The sequence below is a fragment of the Saimiri boliviensis genome, chromosome 4 (genome assembly GCF_048565385.1).
Source record: "Saimiri boliviensis isolate mSaiBol1 chromosome 4, mSaiBol1.pri, whole genome shotgun sequence".
In the NCBI taxonomy this organism is placed as follows: domain Eukaryota; kingdom Metazoa; phylum Chordata; class Mammalia; order Primates; family Cebidae; genus Saimiri; species Saimiri boliviensis.
The window spans coordinates 62,058,365-62,077,160 of NC_133452.1; the positions used below are offsets into that span (position 1 = coordinate 62,058,365).

General features: G+C 41.2%; 1 protein-coding gene across 2 annotated transcripts in view; it reads left to right on the top strand.

Annotated features, from left to right (window-relative positions):
- The first annotated feature begins 220 nt into the window (after positions 1–220).
- Positions 221–18,796, top strand: part of PDSS2 (decaprenyl diphosphate synthase subunit 2) — a 277,971-nt gene continuing 259,395 nt past the window's right edge. For both annotated transcript variants that reach the window (XM_039467791.2, XM_074397652.1), the window contains exon 1: positions 221–800. In XM_039467791.2, the coding sequence (XP_039323725.1) occupies positions 505–800 (296 nt within the window). In that variant the 5' untranslated portion in view covers positions 221–504. The remainder of the gene's footprint in view (positions 801–18,796) is intronic.

Below are 18,796 nucleotides of genomic sequence, written 5' to 3' on the forward strand. Positions count from 1 at the left end.
AGACTCGGGCCAGACGCCGTGTGCAGACGGACCGCTGGCAGCCCACAACTAGTCCCCGACACCAGCGACCTTCGTCGGTCAGGCAAGGGAGGGTGGGAGGAGCTGAACCTCGCCTTCCGGGGTTCATCTCCACAGCACCACCCCTTCGGGGGCGTTCTCCAGTACGCCGTAAAGCAGAGAGCATTCTTAACAACCCGCCTCCGTCTTTACGGCAGGCCGCATTCCACACGCCTAATATGGCGTCCTCCATATAGACAGTGGCTGTGGTTTCTACCCCCGGTGGCCGGGAGCAGTGCTGAGCTGGGGTTGTAGTTCGCCCAGCCTGGGCTGCAGAAAGCAGCAGTTAAAGTACGTTTCTGGTCACGGCTCCAGGAAGCCACCCTCCTCTGAGGGTCAATAATTGCCGCTTCCTTTTAGTTACTGCAAGTTCCTCCTCTGCCCCTGGTTTGTTACCCGCGGCACCTCTGGATATTCCCAGGTCCCAGACCCTTCCAGACTCAAACCATGAACCTTCGGCAGCTGCTGGTCCGCTTGCCCCATTATCTCGGAGCCTCGGGTTCCCCGCGTCGCCTGTGGTGGTCCCCGTCCTTCGACACCATCTTCTCGGTGGGCTCTTGGCGTGGTCAGTCCTCCAGGTCCCCGGCCCACTGGAATCAGGTAGTGTCAGAGGCGGAGAAGATCGTGGGGTACCCCACGTCCTTCATGAGCCTCCGCTGCCTGCTGAGCGACGAGCTCAGCAACATCGCTATGCAGGTGCGGAAGCTGGTGGGCACTCAGCACCCTCTGCTTACCACAGCCAGGTGAGCTACCCCGCTCTCGCTGACACACGCGCAGTCATTGGAATTCTTTTTTTCTGGCTGGCAGACACATTCTGCCTCTCTCGGGCTAGCTTCTGGTTTATCTCTTTTTAGTCCTTCCTTTTTACTCAATCCTCCTAGACATTCCATGTCGTCTCTTCTCTAGTCTACTTAACATTCTTGCTCAGCTGAGTGGATAAGTGGTTTTCTTTGAGAAACACTTGTATGCTTTCCACGATTTTGCTTCTTAATTGTTGAGGATGAAGATGCCTCCGTGATTTGTGGAGAAATCGAGCGGGGATGTAGGTTTATTGAGTCACTTCTGGACTTTTTTTTTAAAAAAAAGGATAGATTAATTTTCTGTCCCGCACTGTTCAGGGAAAGTAGGGAGGGAGAGAGAGGCTAAAGGTAGATGGTTTTTTCCAATGAATATCCTGAGGTTGAAGTAGGAATTTATCCCGTTGGTAGTCATTATCTTCTTGGGATATTTCTCACTTAATGCTATACTACTGCTGTGAAACCTGCCTTTAGGATTTATAAAACCTTTTTTTCCCCCACTTAAAAAAATCCCATCTTCTGATTTGTAATTAGTTTAAACATACAGCAAAGTTACAAGAAATATACTACAGAGAACATACTTGCATACCCTATAATCAGATTCACCTACTATGTAGATATATATGTCTAAATATATGTCAATATACATAAAATACATAAACATACCGATATGTGTGAGTAGTATATATATATATATATATATATATATATATATACTATACACATGTATATTATCTTTCTGTATATTTTTTTCGGAATCATTTGATGGTAGATTGCATATATCATGATCCTTTTCCCAAAAATACTGAAGTATGTATTTCCTAAGCATAGTGGTAATCTCCTACATAAGTACGCTACAGTTACCGACTTAGGTATATTTAATATTCATAAAATACTTGTATTTAATCTACCATTTAATTTCAATTTTGTTAATTGAATAATAATGTTCTTTATAGTGTTTTTTAGTGTTTTTTTTTTTTTTATTTTGTTGCCCAGGCTGGAGTACAGTGGCACGATCTCTTCTCACTGCAACCTTTGCCTCCTGATTTCAAATGATTCTCCTGTCTCAGCCTCTGGAGTAGCTGGGACTACTGATGTGCGCCACCACACCCAGCTAATTTTTGTATTTTTAGTAGAGACGGGGTTTCACCATGTTAGCCAGGATGGTCTAGATCTCCTGACCTCGTGATCTGCCCACCTCAGGCTCCCGGAGTACTGGGATTACAGGCATGAGCCACTGGGCCTGGCCCTTTATAGCATTCTTTACCCTCCAGGATATGATTCAGTCCAGGATCAAATATTGCATTTAGTTGTTATATTTTGTTCATCTTCTTCAATCAGACACATTTTCATATCTCTGCTTGGCTTTTGTGACTAGAGCAGTGGTTCTCAACTGGGGCAATTTTGAGAGGACATTTGGCAATGTATGGAGACATTTTTGGTTGTCACAAATGGAGGCACATTACTGGCATTTAGTGGATAGAGGTCAGGGATGTTACCCTTCAATGCCCAGGGCAGACCCACAAGAAATAATCAGGTGCTCCAGAATGTCAGTAGTGCCAACGTGGAGAAATCCAGGACTAAAAGCACCTTTTTCTGTTGTTTTTTAAAAGTAATCTTCTATTTTGAAACAGTTACAGATTTACATGCAGTTCAAAGAAATAACACAAAGAAATGTAACATACACCTAACCCAGTTTCTCCCAATGGTAACATCTTTTGAAACAATGGTATAATATCATAAGCAGGATATTTACATTGATACAGTCAAGATAAGGAACATATTCATCACTGTAAGAATTCCTCATGTTGCTCTTTTTCAGCCACACTCACTTCCCTTGCCCACCCTTTGCTTTAATTTTTGAGGCACCTGTCATTTTCTTACTGCAAAGGTTACCAAATAGCAATAATAAAGTGATTTTATTCTTTGGCATTTTTCCTAGTTATTAGGAATGTCATCTTACGATTAGCTGGAATGTTTTCCAGAGATTCTAGATGATACACACTCAAAACACATACACACACATATATGTTTAAAGCTTAATGAAATGAATAAGCCTACTACCCAACTTAAGAACTGTAATTTTACCCGTCCTGTTAAAGCTAAATATGTACTTCTCAGTGTATCTCTCTGACTCCCACTACACTTTTAAACATTTTTCCTTTTCGTTTTTAAAATTTAAGTTCTGGGGTACATATGCAGATCTTGCAGGATTGTTACATAGCTATACATGTGCCATGGGAGTTTGCTGCCTCCATCCCCGCGTCACCTGCATTAGGTATTTCTCCTAATGCTATACCTCCCCAACCCCCCCACTCCCTGCAATCCCTCCCCTAGCTCCCCACCCCTCAACAGACCCCAGTGTGTAATGTTCTCCTCCATGCGTCCATGTGTTCTCATTGTTCAGCACCCACTTATGAGTGAGAACATGTGGTGTTTGGTTTTCTGTTCCTGTGTCAGTTTGCTGAGAATGACGGTTTCCAGGTTCATCCATGTCCCTGCAAAGGACATGAACTCATTGTTTTTTATGGCTGCGTAGTATTCCGTGGGATATATGTGCCACATTTTTTTAATCCAGTCTATCTTTGATAGGCACTTGGGTTTGTTCCGTGCCTTTGCTATTATAAAGAGTGCCACAATTAACGTACGTGTGCACATTTTTCCTTTTCAAAATTACAATGGGACCTGGTGTGGTGGCTCATGTCTGTGATCCCAGCACTTTGGGAGGCAAAGTAGAAAGATTGCTTGAGCCCAGAAGTTCGAGACCAGCCTGTGCAACAGAGCAAAACTCTCTGTCTACAAAAAAAGTAAATTAGTTGGGCTTGGGGGTGCACATCTATAGTCCCAGCTACTTGGGAGGATTGGTTGAGTTGGGAGGTCAAGGCTGTTGTGAGCCATGATTGCGCCACTGCCCTCCTGTCTGGGCAAGAGACCTTGTCTCAAAATAAAATGAAATAAATAAAATTACATTGTTACTTTTCTAAATAGTAATATTTCATTTTACTGGGTTTTTTGTTTTTTTTTTTTTTTTCATTTTACTGATTTCTTTACAGTGTACAAATATGATAGTTTATTGCATATGGCTCTGTGATTTTCTTTTTAAAATTCGTGGTTTCTGAGATTCATTCATGTTTTATGTTTAACTGTATTTTGTTAGGTTTTTACTGCTGTATGAAATTCTATTGTGTGAATATACCACAGTCGTCTTTTTTAAAAAAAATTTTTTTGAGACAGAGTTTCACTCTTGTTGCCCAGGCTGGAGTGCAGTGGCACAGTCTCAGCTCACTACAACCTCTGCCTCCCAGGTTCAAGCGATTCTCCTGTCTCAAGTAGCTGCGATTACAGGTGCCCACCATCACGCCTGGCTAATTTTTATATTTTTAGTAGAGACAGCATTTCACCATGTTGGCCAGGCTGGTCTTGAACTCCTGATATCAGGTGGTCTGCCCACCTTAGCCTCCCAAAGTGCTGGGATTATAGGCGTGATCCACCATGCTGGGCCTCACAGTTGTGTTGTAATCAACATTTGGGTTGTTGTTGCATTTTTTGGTATTATGAAGAATGCTGTTATAAATATGTTTGCATCTCTTTTGGTGTTCATGTCATGAGAATATAAATACAGGAATGTAATTGCTGGGTGTGCACATATTTATCTTTAGAATGCTTTCTAAAGTGAATGTATCAGTTTATACTCTCATAATCAACTTCTGAGTTCAGGTTACTCCTAGTTCTCATAACACTAGAACCAAAAGATTTCTTATTTTATTTATTTTTTATTTTTTGAGACAGAGTCTTGCTCTGTTGCCAGGCTGGAGTGCAGTGGCATGATCTCAGCTCACTGCAAAATCTGACTACCTGGTTCATGCAATTCTCCTGCCTCAGCCTCCTGTGTAGCTGGGATTACAGGCACGTGCCACCATACCCAGCTAATTTTTGTATGTTTAGTAGAGATGGGGTTTCACCATGTTGGCCAGGATGGTCTCTGTCTCCTGACCTCGTGATCTGCCTGCCTCAGCCTCCCAAAGTGCCAGGATTACAGGTATGAGCCATTGTGCCTTTCTTAATTTTTGCTAATCCAGTAGGAGGTTTCTTTGTGATTGATGGGAATGATAATGTCAATGATAGGAGCTATACTAATATTAATATATTGCATTGTGAGTATTGCAGTCCATAATAAAACACAGAAGTGAAAAGAGTATAGCTATAAAGAGCCTTATTAATGTGTATATTTTGAGAACAGCAGTTCATCTACATAGTTGCAAGAGCATCAGATGAGGGTTTGGAGAAGATCTCTTCAGAGGCCACCAGAGGCCACCTGGTTGAAAGCTTGTGAGACCAATGGTTCTACAACTTTCCTAATTGTTGCCTAACCTGCCTTATAGTCTACAGTACAGTGGGAGAATTGGAGAGGCATGAAATAAATAAGTTTTTGCAAAGTTGTGGTAGCATGTATGAATTGCTGTATTTTGTAAGAGAAGAATGAGCTAACCTGCATATAATTTTGTTACATTTACTATGATAATGTGTTGCAAATTGTTTAAACGGCCTAAACTCATAGACAGCCAACAAAGAAACCTTTGGGGCATGGATATACGTATCTTTATATATCTGTATATACACTGTATGCAAGTATTTCAACAAAGGAGCAGGCATTTGATCAGAGGTTAGGCAGGTTATGATTATTGTAAATTGTAACTAAAAATCATGGATTAAGCAGCTGTATTTTTTGTTTTTTATTTTTATTTTTTTGAGGCAGAGTCTTGCTCTGTTGCCCTGGCTGGAGCCATTTACTTTTCAAATAAAGCTACATGGTGTGTTAGTGGTGAATCACGTCTAAAGCCCTAAAATTTAGATGAATGGTGATGTTGGCAAGCGGCAGAAATAAAAAACACCATAATTTGCTGTTCGCTGATCTCTTTACCTAAGACATCTTATCAAGAAAAGGGAAAAACAGCCTAGATGTGACATATACTCTTTAATTTAGCAGTAAATAAGAAATTAGATTTAAAATCTTGAGGTTTGGTGAGATAATGATTCTGTTACTAGGAATAGAGGAGCAGTTAGCTCATTTTTACTCTTGTTCATCTAGCTTTTCTAGGATCTCTCTGTTGTAAACTATAATTAGATAAATAATCACCAATTAATTTACTAGATTACTTCTGCTCTGGGGTTTGAGAGCAACCTGGGCAACATGGTGAAATCCCTCTCTACAAAAAGTTAGAGGGATTTTGTTTTAGACTTCCTTTTTTTTTTTTTTTTTTTTTTTTTTGAGGCAGGGTATCACTCTGTTGCCCAGGATGGAATGCAGTGACATGATCACAGTTCACTGCAGCCTCAACCTCCTAGGCTGAAGGGATCCTCTCATCTCAGCCTCCCAAGTAGCTAAGACCACAGGCATGCACCACCACACCTAGCGTTTTGTTTTTCCTTTTCTTTCCCCCAAGATAAGGCTGGAACAATTCAACATCGTAGGCAAATGCCAGGTGTGGTGGTGCATGCCTGTGGTCTCAGTTACTTGCGAGGCTGAGATGAGAGGATCCCTTCAGCCCCGGAGGTTGAGGCTGCAGTGAACTGTGATCATGTCACTGCATTCCATCCTGGGCAACAGAGTGATACCCTGTCTGGAAAAAAAAAAAAAGAAGTCTAAAACATGGACCCTGTCCCTTGATGAGTTGACACAAGAGATATTTACAATTATCTAACAGAAGGAAACAAATGACTTGTGGTTAATGAGCTATTACAATGGCCTGGAATAGTAGACAACCTTTCATGGAGAAATTGGGACTTCACTGAAGAAAGGCTGTATAAAAACTGCATGAATAATCTTTTAGGGTAGTAGTTGTATAATATTTATTTTTTCCTTCATGATTCTTTCTTTTTTCCCCTTTGTTCTCCAGGCTACCATACCTTTACTAGGTATGGGGAAAACCTTAAAAGCAAGGATAAGGAGTGCAATAAAGTGAGCATCATGAATAGAGCTAGAATAGCTAAAACTAGAGCATTTTAGCATAGCTCTGGTAAAGAAAAAGAAAAAGAAAGCATGAGTGAGGAATCATTCCACCTACTGTTACATCTTACTATATAGCTGCATTAATGAAAACACTGTGATATTGGCAGAGGAACAGACAGATCAATGAAACGGAATAGAGAACCAAAAAATAGATCAACACAAATATGCCCAATTGATTTTTAACAAAAGTGCAAAAACAATTCAATGGAGGGAGGATAATTTTGTTTTTTTTTTTTCTTTCCCCCAAGATAAGGCTGGAACAATTCAACATCGTAGGCAAAATAAATGAACCTTCACCTAAAACTCACACAACATTTAAAAACAAATGCAAAATGGGTTATTTGTGAAACCAATATCCATTAAAAATAGATTTAAATGTGAAATGTGAAACTATAAAACTTTCAGAAGAAAACGTAGGATAACATCACAGCTGGACACAGTGGCTCACGCCTATAATCCCAGCACTTTGGGAGGCCAAGGTGGGCAGATCACCTGAGGTCAGGAGTTTGAGAAAAGCCTGGCCAACATGGTAAAACGCTGTCTCTACGAAAAATACAAAAATTAGCTGGGCATGGTGGCGGGCACCTGTAATCTCAACTACTTGGGAGGCTGAGGCACAAGAATTGCTTCAACCCAGGAGGCGGAGGTTGCAGTGAGCCGAGACTGCCCCACTACACTGCAGCCTGGGCAATATAGCAAGACTCAGTATCAAAAAAAAAAAAAGAAAAGAAAAGAAAACAGCATAACATCTTCAGGACCTAGGGCTAGGTAAGCTGTTCTTAGACATGACACCAAAAACTTAATTCATAAAAGAAAATAATTGGATTTCATAAAAGTTTGAAACTTAACTCTGTGAAAGACCCTGTAAACAGGGTGAAAAGTTTAGCCACAGACTGGGAGAAAATATTTGCAAATCACATTATTCAAAGAAGGACTTGTATCCAGATTATGTAAAGAACTCTCTAAAATCAAGAGGCCGAGTATATTGGCTCACGCCTATAATCCCAGAACTTTGGGAGGCTGACATGGGTGGATCACTTGAGGCCAGGAGTTTGAGTCCAGCCTGGCCAACATAGTGAAACCCCGTCTCTACTAAAAATACAAAAATTAACTGGGTGTGATGGTGAGTGCCTGTAGTCCCAGCTACTCCAGAGGCTGAGGCAGGAGAATCACTTGAACCTGGGAGGTGGAGTTTGCAGTGCGATTGCGCCACTGCGCTCTAGCCTGGGTGACAGAGTGACACTCTGTCTCAAAAACTAAAAATAAAAAACAAAACAAAAAAAACCTCTCTAAACTCAAAAAAACAACAATACGATTAGAAAATGAGGTAAAAAGCCTGGTGCGGTGATTCGTGCCTGTAATCCCAGTTACTAGGGAAACAGAGATGGGAGGCTCCCTTGAACCCAAGAATTTGAGTTCAAGGCTGCAGTGAGCTGTGATTGTACCACTGCACTCTAGCCTGGGCAACAGAGAAAGACCCTTATCTCTCTCTCTCTCTTTCTGTCTCTCTCTCTCTCTCTCTCTCTCTGTCACACACACACACACACACACACACACACACATCTCTCCTCACACCTCTCTCTCTCTCTCTCTCTCTCTGTCTCGCACACACACACACACACACACACACACACACACCAAAGACAAAAATAAAGTGGGCTAAAAGAAAAACCTATAAAGGTAGCAAGTAAGCATGTGAAAAGATGTTCAACATTATTAGCCATTTGGGAAATGCAAATTAAAATCAAAATGGGATACTACTATGTACCAGTTAGAATGGCTAAAATAAAAAATACAATATGTAATCTAGTAATAATGTAGAGAAACTAGATTTCTCATACATTGCTGATAGGAATGTAAAATGATTTTGCCCCTCTGGAAAACAGCTCAGCAATTTCTTATAAAGTTAAACATGTGGGTGGGCATAGTGGCTCACACCTGTAATCCCAGCACTTTGGGAAGCTGAGGCAGGCAGATCACTTGAGTCCAGGAGTTCAAGACCAGCCCGGGAAATGTGGCAAAGTGCCATGTCTGCAAAATATATAAAAAATTAGTTAGGTGTGGTGGTACATGCCTGTAGTCCCAGCTACGTGGGAGGTTGAGATAAGAGGACCACTTGGGGATGGAAGTTGGAGGCTGCAGTGAGCCGTGGTGCCAGTGCACTCCAGCATGGGTGACAGAACCAGACCCTGTCTCAATCAGTCAATCAGTTGATTGATCAATCATTTTAAACAAACACTTACCATATAGCCCAGCAGTCATACTTCTGAGCATTTATTCCAGAGAAATAAAAACCTATGTCCATATCAAAATCTATACAGAAATGTTTATGGCAGCCTTATTTGGCTGCCATAACCTATAGAATTATGGGTTGAAAATCCTACATATAGGTATTTCTCCTTTGCAGTTAAAGTTTCTTGTGTTGATGCCATTTTCATTCCACTGCTTGGATAGGACTGTGTGTTCTTTCTAGAGGAAAGATCCTTTCTTTAGAATGACGTTCCAGAATTTCACCTTGATGGTTTTTGGAGTGGAGAATGAGGGCCTTTTTAATTTAGTCCTATATCCTTTATTTTGGGATGATTTTCTGTGTTATTTCTTCCATATGGCTCCCACCATTTTCTCTCTCATGATGGAATTCTGTAGTTGGTCATTATGAATTGATTCCTCAACATTCTTCCCCTTACACTCATAGTTTTTCTTTCTTTAATTTATCCTCTACATATATTGTTTGTTATACTATTTTAATTTTGTCTTTAATTATTTCCCAACTGGAACCAACCCAAATGTCCTAATGAATGGTTGAACAAACTGTGGTACATACATAACAATAAAATGCCATTCAACAATAAAAAGAAATAAACCATTGATACCCACAACAACTTGGGTGAGTCTCAGAGGCATTATTCTAAGTGAAAAAAATCAATCTCATTCCTCAAAAAATTAAAAATAGAATTACCATATGATCTAACAATTCTGCTTCTGAGTCTGTATCCAAAATAATTGAAAGCAGTGTCTCAAAGAGATATTGGTATACCCATGCTCATAGCAGCAGTATTGACAGTAGCAAAGAGGTGGAGGCAACCCAGTTGGTCCATTGATGGTTGAATGGATTTACAAAATGTGGTATATACATACTATGGAATATTATTCAGCCTTAAAAAGGAAGGAGGGGCCAGACACAGTGGCTCATGCCTGTAATCCCAGCAGTTTGGGAAGCTGAAGTGGAAGGATTACTTGAGGCCAGGAGTTTGAGACCAGCTTAGGCAACATAGTGAGACTTCATCTCTATAAAAAAATAAGTTAGCAAATTAGCTGGGCGTGGTGGCGTGTGCCTGTAGTTCCAGCTACTCTGGAGCCTGAGGCAGGAGAATTGCTTGAACCCGGGAGGCAGAGGTTGCAGTGAGCCGAGGTCGTGCTACTGCACTCCAGCCTGGCGCCTGGTGATGGAGTGAGACTCTGTCTCAAAAAAATAAAAAAAATAAAAAATTAGCTAGACATGGTGGCTCCTAGTTGCTCTAGAGGCTGAAGTGGGAGGACTGTTGGAGCTCACCTGTTTGAGGTTACACATGTGTCATCATACGGATGAACCTGGAGGATATGATGCTAAGTGAAATAAATAAGTCACAAAAGGATAAATACTATGTGATTCCACTTATATAAAGTGTCTAGGATAGTCAAATTTAGAGAAACAGTGTGTAGAAACGGAAAGGTGGTCTCTAGACACTGAAAGAAGGGGGAAATGGAGAGTTGTTTAATAGTTACAGGGTTTCAGTTTTGCAAGACAAAGTTCTGGAGATTGGTTATACAACACTGTGAGTATGCTTCATGCTACTGAGTTGTACACTTTTTTTTTTTTTTTTTTTTTGAGACGGAGTTTCGCTCTTGTTACCCAGGCTGGAGTGCAATGGCACGATCTCGGCTCACCGCAACCTCCGCCTCCTGGGTTCAGGCAATTCTCCTGCCTCAGCCTCCTGAGTAGCTGGGATTACAGGCACGTGCCACCATGCCCAGCTAATTTTTTGTATTTTTAGTAGAGACGGGGTTTCACCATGTTGACCAGGATGGTCTCGATCTCTCGACCTCGTGATCCACCCGCCTCGGCCTCCCAAAGTGCTGGGATTACAGGCTTGAGCCACCGCGCCCGGCCTGAGTTGTACACTTAAAAATGGTTAAGATGGTAAATTTTATGTAAATTTTACCACAATTTTTTTAAAACGTCCATCTCAGAATTTAATATATTGTCTGATTCCGTTTATATCCTTTTCAAAATGACAAAACTGTGGAGCTGGAGAATAGTGTTTTCTGAAGTCCAGGACAATATGGGGAATAGGGAGGAGTGTAAATACAAAGAGAAATATTGTGGTAAACAGTTGGGAGTCTTGTGGTGGTGGGTGCAGGAGCCTATACATGGGATAAAGTTGCTGCTATGGTTTGTCTTTGTCCCCACCCAAATCTCATCTTGAATTGTAACCCCCTTAATTCCCACATGGGAGGGACCCAATGGGTAGCAATTGAATCATGGAGGTGGTTTCCCCCAGGCTGTTCTCATAACAGTGAATGACTTCTCATGAGAGCTGATGGTTTTGTAAGCATCTGGCATTTCCCCTTCTAGCACTCATTCTTTCTCCTTGGCACCCTGTGAAGAGGTGCCTTCTGCCATGGTGCAGAACTCTGTGTCAATTAAACCTCTTTTCTTTACCAGTTACCCAGTCTGGGGCATCTCCATGAAGCAACGTGAGAACAGACTAATACTGTAAATTGGTACTGCAGAGAGTAGGGTGCTACTATAAAGATACCTGAAAATGTGGAAGCAACTTTGCAACTGGGTAACAGGTGAAGTTGGAACAGTTTGGAGGGCTCAGAAGAAGATGTGGGAAAGATGTGGGAAAGTTTGCAATTTCCTAGAGACTTGTTGAATGGCTTTGACAAAATGCTGATAGTGATATGGACAATGAAGTTCAGGCTGAGGTGGTCTTAGATGGGAATGAGAAACTTGTTGGGAACTGAAGTAAAGGTCATTCTTGCTATGCTTTTTTAGCAAAAAGACTAGCAGCTTTTTGCCCTTGCCCTAGAGATCTAGGGAACTTTGAACTTGAGAGAGATGGTTTAAGGTATCTAGCAGAAGAAATTTTTAAGCAGCAAAGCATGTAAGAGGTGACAGAACATAAAAATTTAGAAAATTTGCAGCCTGATGATGTGATAGAAAAGAAAAACCTATTTTCTGAAGAGAAATTCAAGCTGGCTACAGAAATTTGCATAAGTAATGAGAAGCCAGATGCTAATTGTCAAGACAGTGGGGAAAATGTCTCCAGGATATGTCAGAGACCTTCTTGGCAGCCCCTCCCATCATAGGCCTGGAGGCCTAGGAGAGAAAAATGGTTTCCTGGGCCAGGTCCAGCCCTGCCTGCTGTATGCAGCCTCTAGACTTGGTGCCCTGCATCCCAGCTGCTTCGGCTGTGGCTAAAAGGGGCCAAGGTACAGCTCAGGCTGTTGCTTCAGAGGGTGCAAGCCCCAAGCTTTGGCAGCTTCCATGTGGTGTTGAGCTTGCGGTGTGCAGAAGATAAGAATTAGGTTTGGATATCTCTGCCTAGATTTCAGAGGATATATTGAAATGCCTTGATGTCCAAGCAGAAGTCCGCTGCAGGGATGAAGCCCTCATGGAGGCTCTCTGGTAGGGCTGTGCAGAAGGGAAATGTAGGGATAGAGCCCCCACACAGAGTTCCCACTGGGGTACTGCCTAGTGGAGCTATGAGAAGAGAGCCAACATCCTCCAGACCACAGAATGGTAGATCCACCAACAGCTTACACCATGTGCCTGGAAAAGCCGCAGAGCTCAATGCTGGCCGTGAAAGCAGCTGAGAGAGGGGCTGTACCCTGCAAAACCACAGCAGCAGAGTTGCCCAAGACTGTGGGAGCCCAACTCTTGTATCAGTGTGACCTGGATGTGAGACATGGAATCAAAGGAGATCATTTTGGAACTTTAAGGTTTACTAACTGCCCTATTGGACTTGCATGCAGTATGTAGCCCCTCTGTTTTGACCAGTTTCTCCCATTTGGAACAGATGTATTTACCCAATGCCTGTACCCCCATTGTGTCTAGGCAGTAACTCACTTGCTTTTGATTTTATAGGCTCATAGGTGGAAGGGACTTGCATTGTCTCGAATGAAACTTTGGACTTGAACTTTTGGATTAATGCTGGAATGAGTTAAGACTTTGGGGGATGTGATTGGAAGGGCACGATTGTGTTTTAAAATGTGAGCACATGAGATTTGGGAGGGGCCAGGGTCATAATGTCCCCATCTAAATCTCATCTTGAATTGTAATTCCCGTAATTTCCTCATGTCATGGGAGGGACCTAGTGGGAGGTAATTGAATCACTGGGGCTGTTCTCATCACAGTGAATGAGTTCTCACATGATCTGATGGTTTTATAAACGTCTGGCATTTGCTCTGCTGGCACTCATTCTCTCTTCTGCTGCCCTGTGAAGAGGTGCTTTTGACCATGATCATAAGTTTCCTGAGGCCTCCCCAGCCAGGTGGAATTGTGAGTCGGTTAAGCTTCTTTTCTTTATAAATTACCCAGTCTTGAGTATTTCCTTATAGCAATGTGAGAATAGACTAATACAGTTGCAAAGAACTCTATACACCTACACACAGAAAGAATGCAGGTTAAAAGATGGTGAAAATAGAGTAAGGTCTGTAGTTAACAATCTATCAGTATCAGTTTTTTGGTTTTAATATTCAACAGCTGTTACATGATTTCACCATTAGGTGAAGGACACATAGGACTCTATGCCATTTTTGCAACTTTCTGTTTGTCTGTAAATATTTCTTATTTTGAAAACTCTTTTTAAAAAGCACTTCAAATCCAGAGAGAGATAGAGAGAGAGAGAGAGAAAGAGAGAGAGGGGAACCTGAGAGACAGAGATGTATGTGCTGTAGATTCATCTCTGTCAGTACTTAACTGTGTGATCACCAAGCAAGTCATTTTATCTCTCTGGGCTTTAGTTTCCCAAGCAATGAGGAAAGGAGTTTGACTAGATGATTTCCAGTAATGTTACCAATTCCAGACTAGTCTGGAAATTAGTTGTATCTGAATGTGGCAGGTAAGGAAGCCATTGTCAGTTCTCAAGCAGAGAATAAACCAGGTTGAATGAAATGTAATAAGTCTGTAGTCCTTTTTCCACAATTAAAAAATCTGAAAATCTGAAAAAACACAATTTTTTTAGACTTACAAATCTGACCTGAACGGATGTGAGACCATTTCTAGACTTTATTTATCCCACTTAATGTGAATATTCATGCATTTGATGCAGAAATATTAAGGCTTTTGATTATAGGGTGCTGCCCAGTTCCTGCTGGAGTGTTGGGTTAAATGCACCTTCCTAAAATCAGAAAAATTTTGGATTCTGAAAGACATTTGGTTTGGTTTCAAGGACTTTAGATGAGGGATAGTGGACTTGTCCAAGCTGGACAGTGATATGTAGGATAGCCCAGGTATGTGACATAGATTCGTAGGATGGGAGAAATGGAAGGTAACAGCATGGATCAACTGCCCCCTTTCTCTCAGTACAACTTCTACTCAATGGTTTTATTACTATTTTCCTAATTAAATGTAAGTATCCACTTTTGAAATATATATAATATATAAAATTTATTAAAAATGCATATCATCTAATTACTTAAATTTCTGTATAAATTACTAAAATTTAAGTACTTTTAGTTTTTGCAAATTCACTTCATATAATACCTGCTATCAAGAACTTAAATGCTTTTAATATTCTATAAAGGATACTTAATTGTTTCAGGAGGAATGACTAATGCTTTTCCAAAAGAGAAATGGTTAGGCTTTCGTTGTTTCTAAAATATAGCTGATTCTTTGAGTAATAAGGCTTTATTTATTTTCATTAATTACTCGACAGATTTGGCTTTTAGGATTAAATTTTTGTTTAAATACTTATTTTGCTTTTGCCTTCAAAACACTATGCTCTCTATTTCAGATTTAGATAGATAAGATTAATTTAGTATTCAGTTATTGGAAACAAATTATGACATTTAGTCTCTTAGGGTGTGTTGATTCCTCTGTAGGGACTTAATGTTCCTAAGTTCGCTACAGTTGCATGGCTGCCTAAAAAACCTTATTAGTCCTTTTCTGCATGGTAAATTCTTCAGAGCTCTTTGAATTCATTATTGAAAATTTAATTTTAGTCTCTTCCATGTTTATGAAAGACCCTTTCTATATTCAGTTCTATAATTACTGACTGAAAACCTACATTACCTATTAAGAACTTTTTCTTGGATGACTAGGAGAAAATTATAAATTTTAATTCATTCCACAAATATTTGAGGTGCTCTGGGCATGGATGTAAAAACAAGAATAAGACCCAGTTGCTGCCGCCCAGGAATTTATGAGAGACAGTATAGTAAGCATGAGCTCCAGAATCAGACTGTTTGGGTTCACATCCTGCCTCTCCCACTGACAAGCTATGAGATCTTAGGCAATCTACTTAACTTCTCTGTACCTTAGTTTCTTCATCTGCACATTGAGGATAATAGTAGAACCTGGTGGTCAGGTGCAGTGGCTCAAACCTGTAATCCCGGCACTTTGGGAGGCTAAGGTAGAAGGATTACTGAAGGTCAGGAGTTCAAGACCTGCCTGGGCAACACAGTGGGATTCCATCTATTAAATAAATAAATAATAGCTGGGTGTAGTCGTGTGTGCCTGTGGTCCCAGCTACTTGGAAAGCTGAAGTGAGAGGATCACTTGAGCCTGGGAGGTTGAGACTGCAGTGAGTTGTGATTGTGCCACTGCACTCCAGCCTGTGTGACAGAGTGAGATCCTACCTCAAAAATAAATAAATAATAGTAGCTGTGTCATAGCATTTTATGAAGATTGACTTAATATAGGTAAGGTGCTTAGAGCAGTACCTGGCACATAAGCAAGTACCCAGATATTGGCGATTATCATTATTATAAATTCATTTTAGTGGGGAGATATACACAGAGTACCTTGAGATAAATGCTGTAGTGAACAATGTGCTGTAGGGACATAGAGGGAGAAAAAGATCTCTCTCCCTAAAGAAAATAGAAGACTACCAAAGATGAAGTGGCATATGAGTAGGTCATGTGGAATGAAAAAGAGATGACTGAGGCTGGAAAAGAAATTAAAGTATAATAAATTGCTTGGCAAAGTGTAGGAAAAGTTGTATTTTGGTGTAGACTGAACATGGAATCGGATGAGGCAAAAGAGATAGGCTGGAAATACAGATGTGCACAAAATTACCATGTAGGTACTGACGTCAGCCACCTATTTTCAAGTAAACAGTAACATGTACCACTCTAAGTATTTCAGACAGGGGGGCTTTCTCCTCTCAGCTGATTCTCAGGATCACCCCTAAATGGAGTTGTTATGCAGCAGTAGAATACTTCTGGCTGGTGCTAACACAATGTTCAGGTCTTTCTATAACCAGGAGAGGCATTTTTCACCCTGCAAGCTTGCTGGTCATGGGCTACTCCTCATGAAGCCATAGGTGCAATTTGAGGGAGAGTTGGCATGTAGCAGGAATATGCTTGTAAGGAGTGTAAGTTATCTGATACACAATTTAATTATGGCTTCACAACCCATTTTGGACTTGCTGGAATTTAGAGTTAAATGCATCCAATAACAACTCATGATGGGCAGCTAGGTTGCGTGGTCACTTAATGTTCTATTCGATCTTCACTAAAGTCTAGTAGCAAGCCAGGAGCTGTTTTTCAGAAAGAAATAGTTACTTCAGTTGCTTGCTGAAATTGCCATGGCCTTGTTTCAATACCTGTATTCATTGCAACTTTTCACAGGTTAAATACAACATCATTTTAGGTGGAGACATCTTTTCAATTTTCTGTACAGTAAGAAAGTAGAGGGAGGAGGGCAGTATGCCTTTGTCTCATAATGACATTTCACATTCCTTTACAAATTTTAGAAAATTTCCCCCTTAGAAATGCAATGATTTTCATAAGGAAGGGGAATTTGATCATCTTCCACTTTGTACCTCTGACCTAGTAGTTTCTCAGAACTAAGGAGTCATTGTAGGCATTCTGACAGTATTTGGTAATATCTGAAAACTAGCATGTGTTTGGGTGTTGTCATGATGACTACTGTGAGAAGGTTGAATTAGAACCCCATCTCCTATACGTGACCCTCATAAATTGTCAATCCAACTAATGGACCTGTGGTGTTCTTAATTCCTAAGAATTAATGTTAGCTCAAAGCCAGTATGTAATAATCATGGAGAGGTTTGAGTATTCCTTTTGCCAGCTCATGATTACCTGGGTAAATGGCCAGAGATCCATTATGGGGAAATAAAACCTTCCAAAAGGGATTTGGCCTCCCCTTCAAGGAACTGTGGGTCTCAAATTTGGGTGAGAGTTCCTGGCTCGCTACTGTAGTGGCTCAGACAGGTTCACTAGACCGGGAATTGTTTGTTCATTTTTGGTTATTTAAGTCAAAACAGGCTGGGCATGGTGGCTCACACCTATAATCCCAGCACTTTGGGAGGCTGAGGTGGGTGGATTGCTGAGGTCAAGAGTTCAAGACCAGCCTGGCTAACATGGCAAAGCCCTGTCTCTACTAAAGATACAAAGAAAAAAATAAGAATTAGCCAGGCTTGGTGGCGCATGTCCATAATCCCAGCTACTTGGGGGACTGAAGCAGGAGAATCACCTGAACCCTGGAGGTGGAGATTGTGGTAAGCCAAGATGGTGGTTTTTGCACTCCAGCCTGGGTGACAGAGCAAGACTCCATCTCAAAAGTTATAATGATAATAAAAAAATAAAAGCATATCTTAGTGGGTTGCCTGTTGACTTGAGTTATTGAGTCTAATTAAATACAGACAGGGATTTCTGCTTATCACAACAAAGCTTGAGATGACATGATATTCCGTATCCACCCTGCCTGTTAGGGTCACCGTGCCCACTTCGCTTCTGTAAGTTAACTACCACCAGCTAGACTCCACCCTTCCTTGGGTGCCTCCCATGCTTTCTGAGTTCAGGGAGTCCATTTCTGTAGCAGTCCTTCCCATGAAAATCCTTAGCCCTAGAAACTAGAGCCAGTAAAGTGATTAGTAATGATTGTCATGTGCTTTTCACCAATCTATTTCCTGTGTTGGGAGTGAAAGAATCTTCTAGCCTCAATTGAGATATACAAGAGCAGTATGTTACATGAATAACAATTGCATATACAGTTGACCTTTGAACAGGTTCGAACTGTGCAGATCTACTTACATTCAGATTTTTTCAGCCAGAGGTACGACATCCAGGGGAATGTGAAGCTCGTATGCAGGGAGGGCCAACTTTTCATAACACACAGGCACCCACAGGGCTGATTTTGGGACTTGAGTATGCACGGATTTTAGTGTATGTGGACGTGGAGAGGTCCTAGAATGAATCTCCCACATATAACAAGGCATGACTGTATTTTTTTTTTTTTTTTTCCTGAGACAGGGTCTTGCACTATCTCCCAGGCTGGAGTGTAGTGGTGCTGTCTTGGCTTATTGTATCTGCCTCTCAGGCGCAAACAATTCTTGTACCTCATCCTGCTGAGTCGCTGGGACTACAGGTATGCACCACCAGGCCCAGTTAATTTTTGTATTTTTAGTAAAGACAGGGTTTTGCCATGTTGACCAGGCTGCTGATCTTAGACTTCTGGCCTGAAGTGATCTGCCCACCTTGGCCTCCTAAAGTGCTGGGATTACAGATGTGAGCCATTGCTCCTGGCCTCACAACTGTAATTTGAATAGAGAAAAGTGGTGAGAGAATGCATTTTCATGGTGGGTTTTCCCTTATTTCAAAGAACTACCAGTGCAATGGCACACACCTATAATCTCAACAGCTCAGGAGGCTGAGGTGAGAGGCTGGCTCGAGGCCAGGAGTTCAAGGCTGCAGTGAGCTA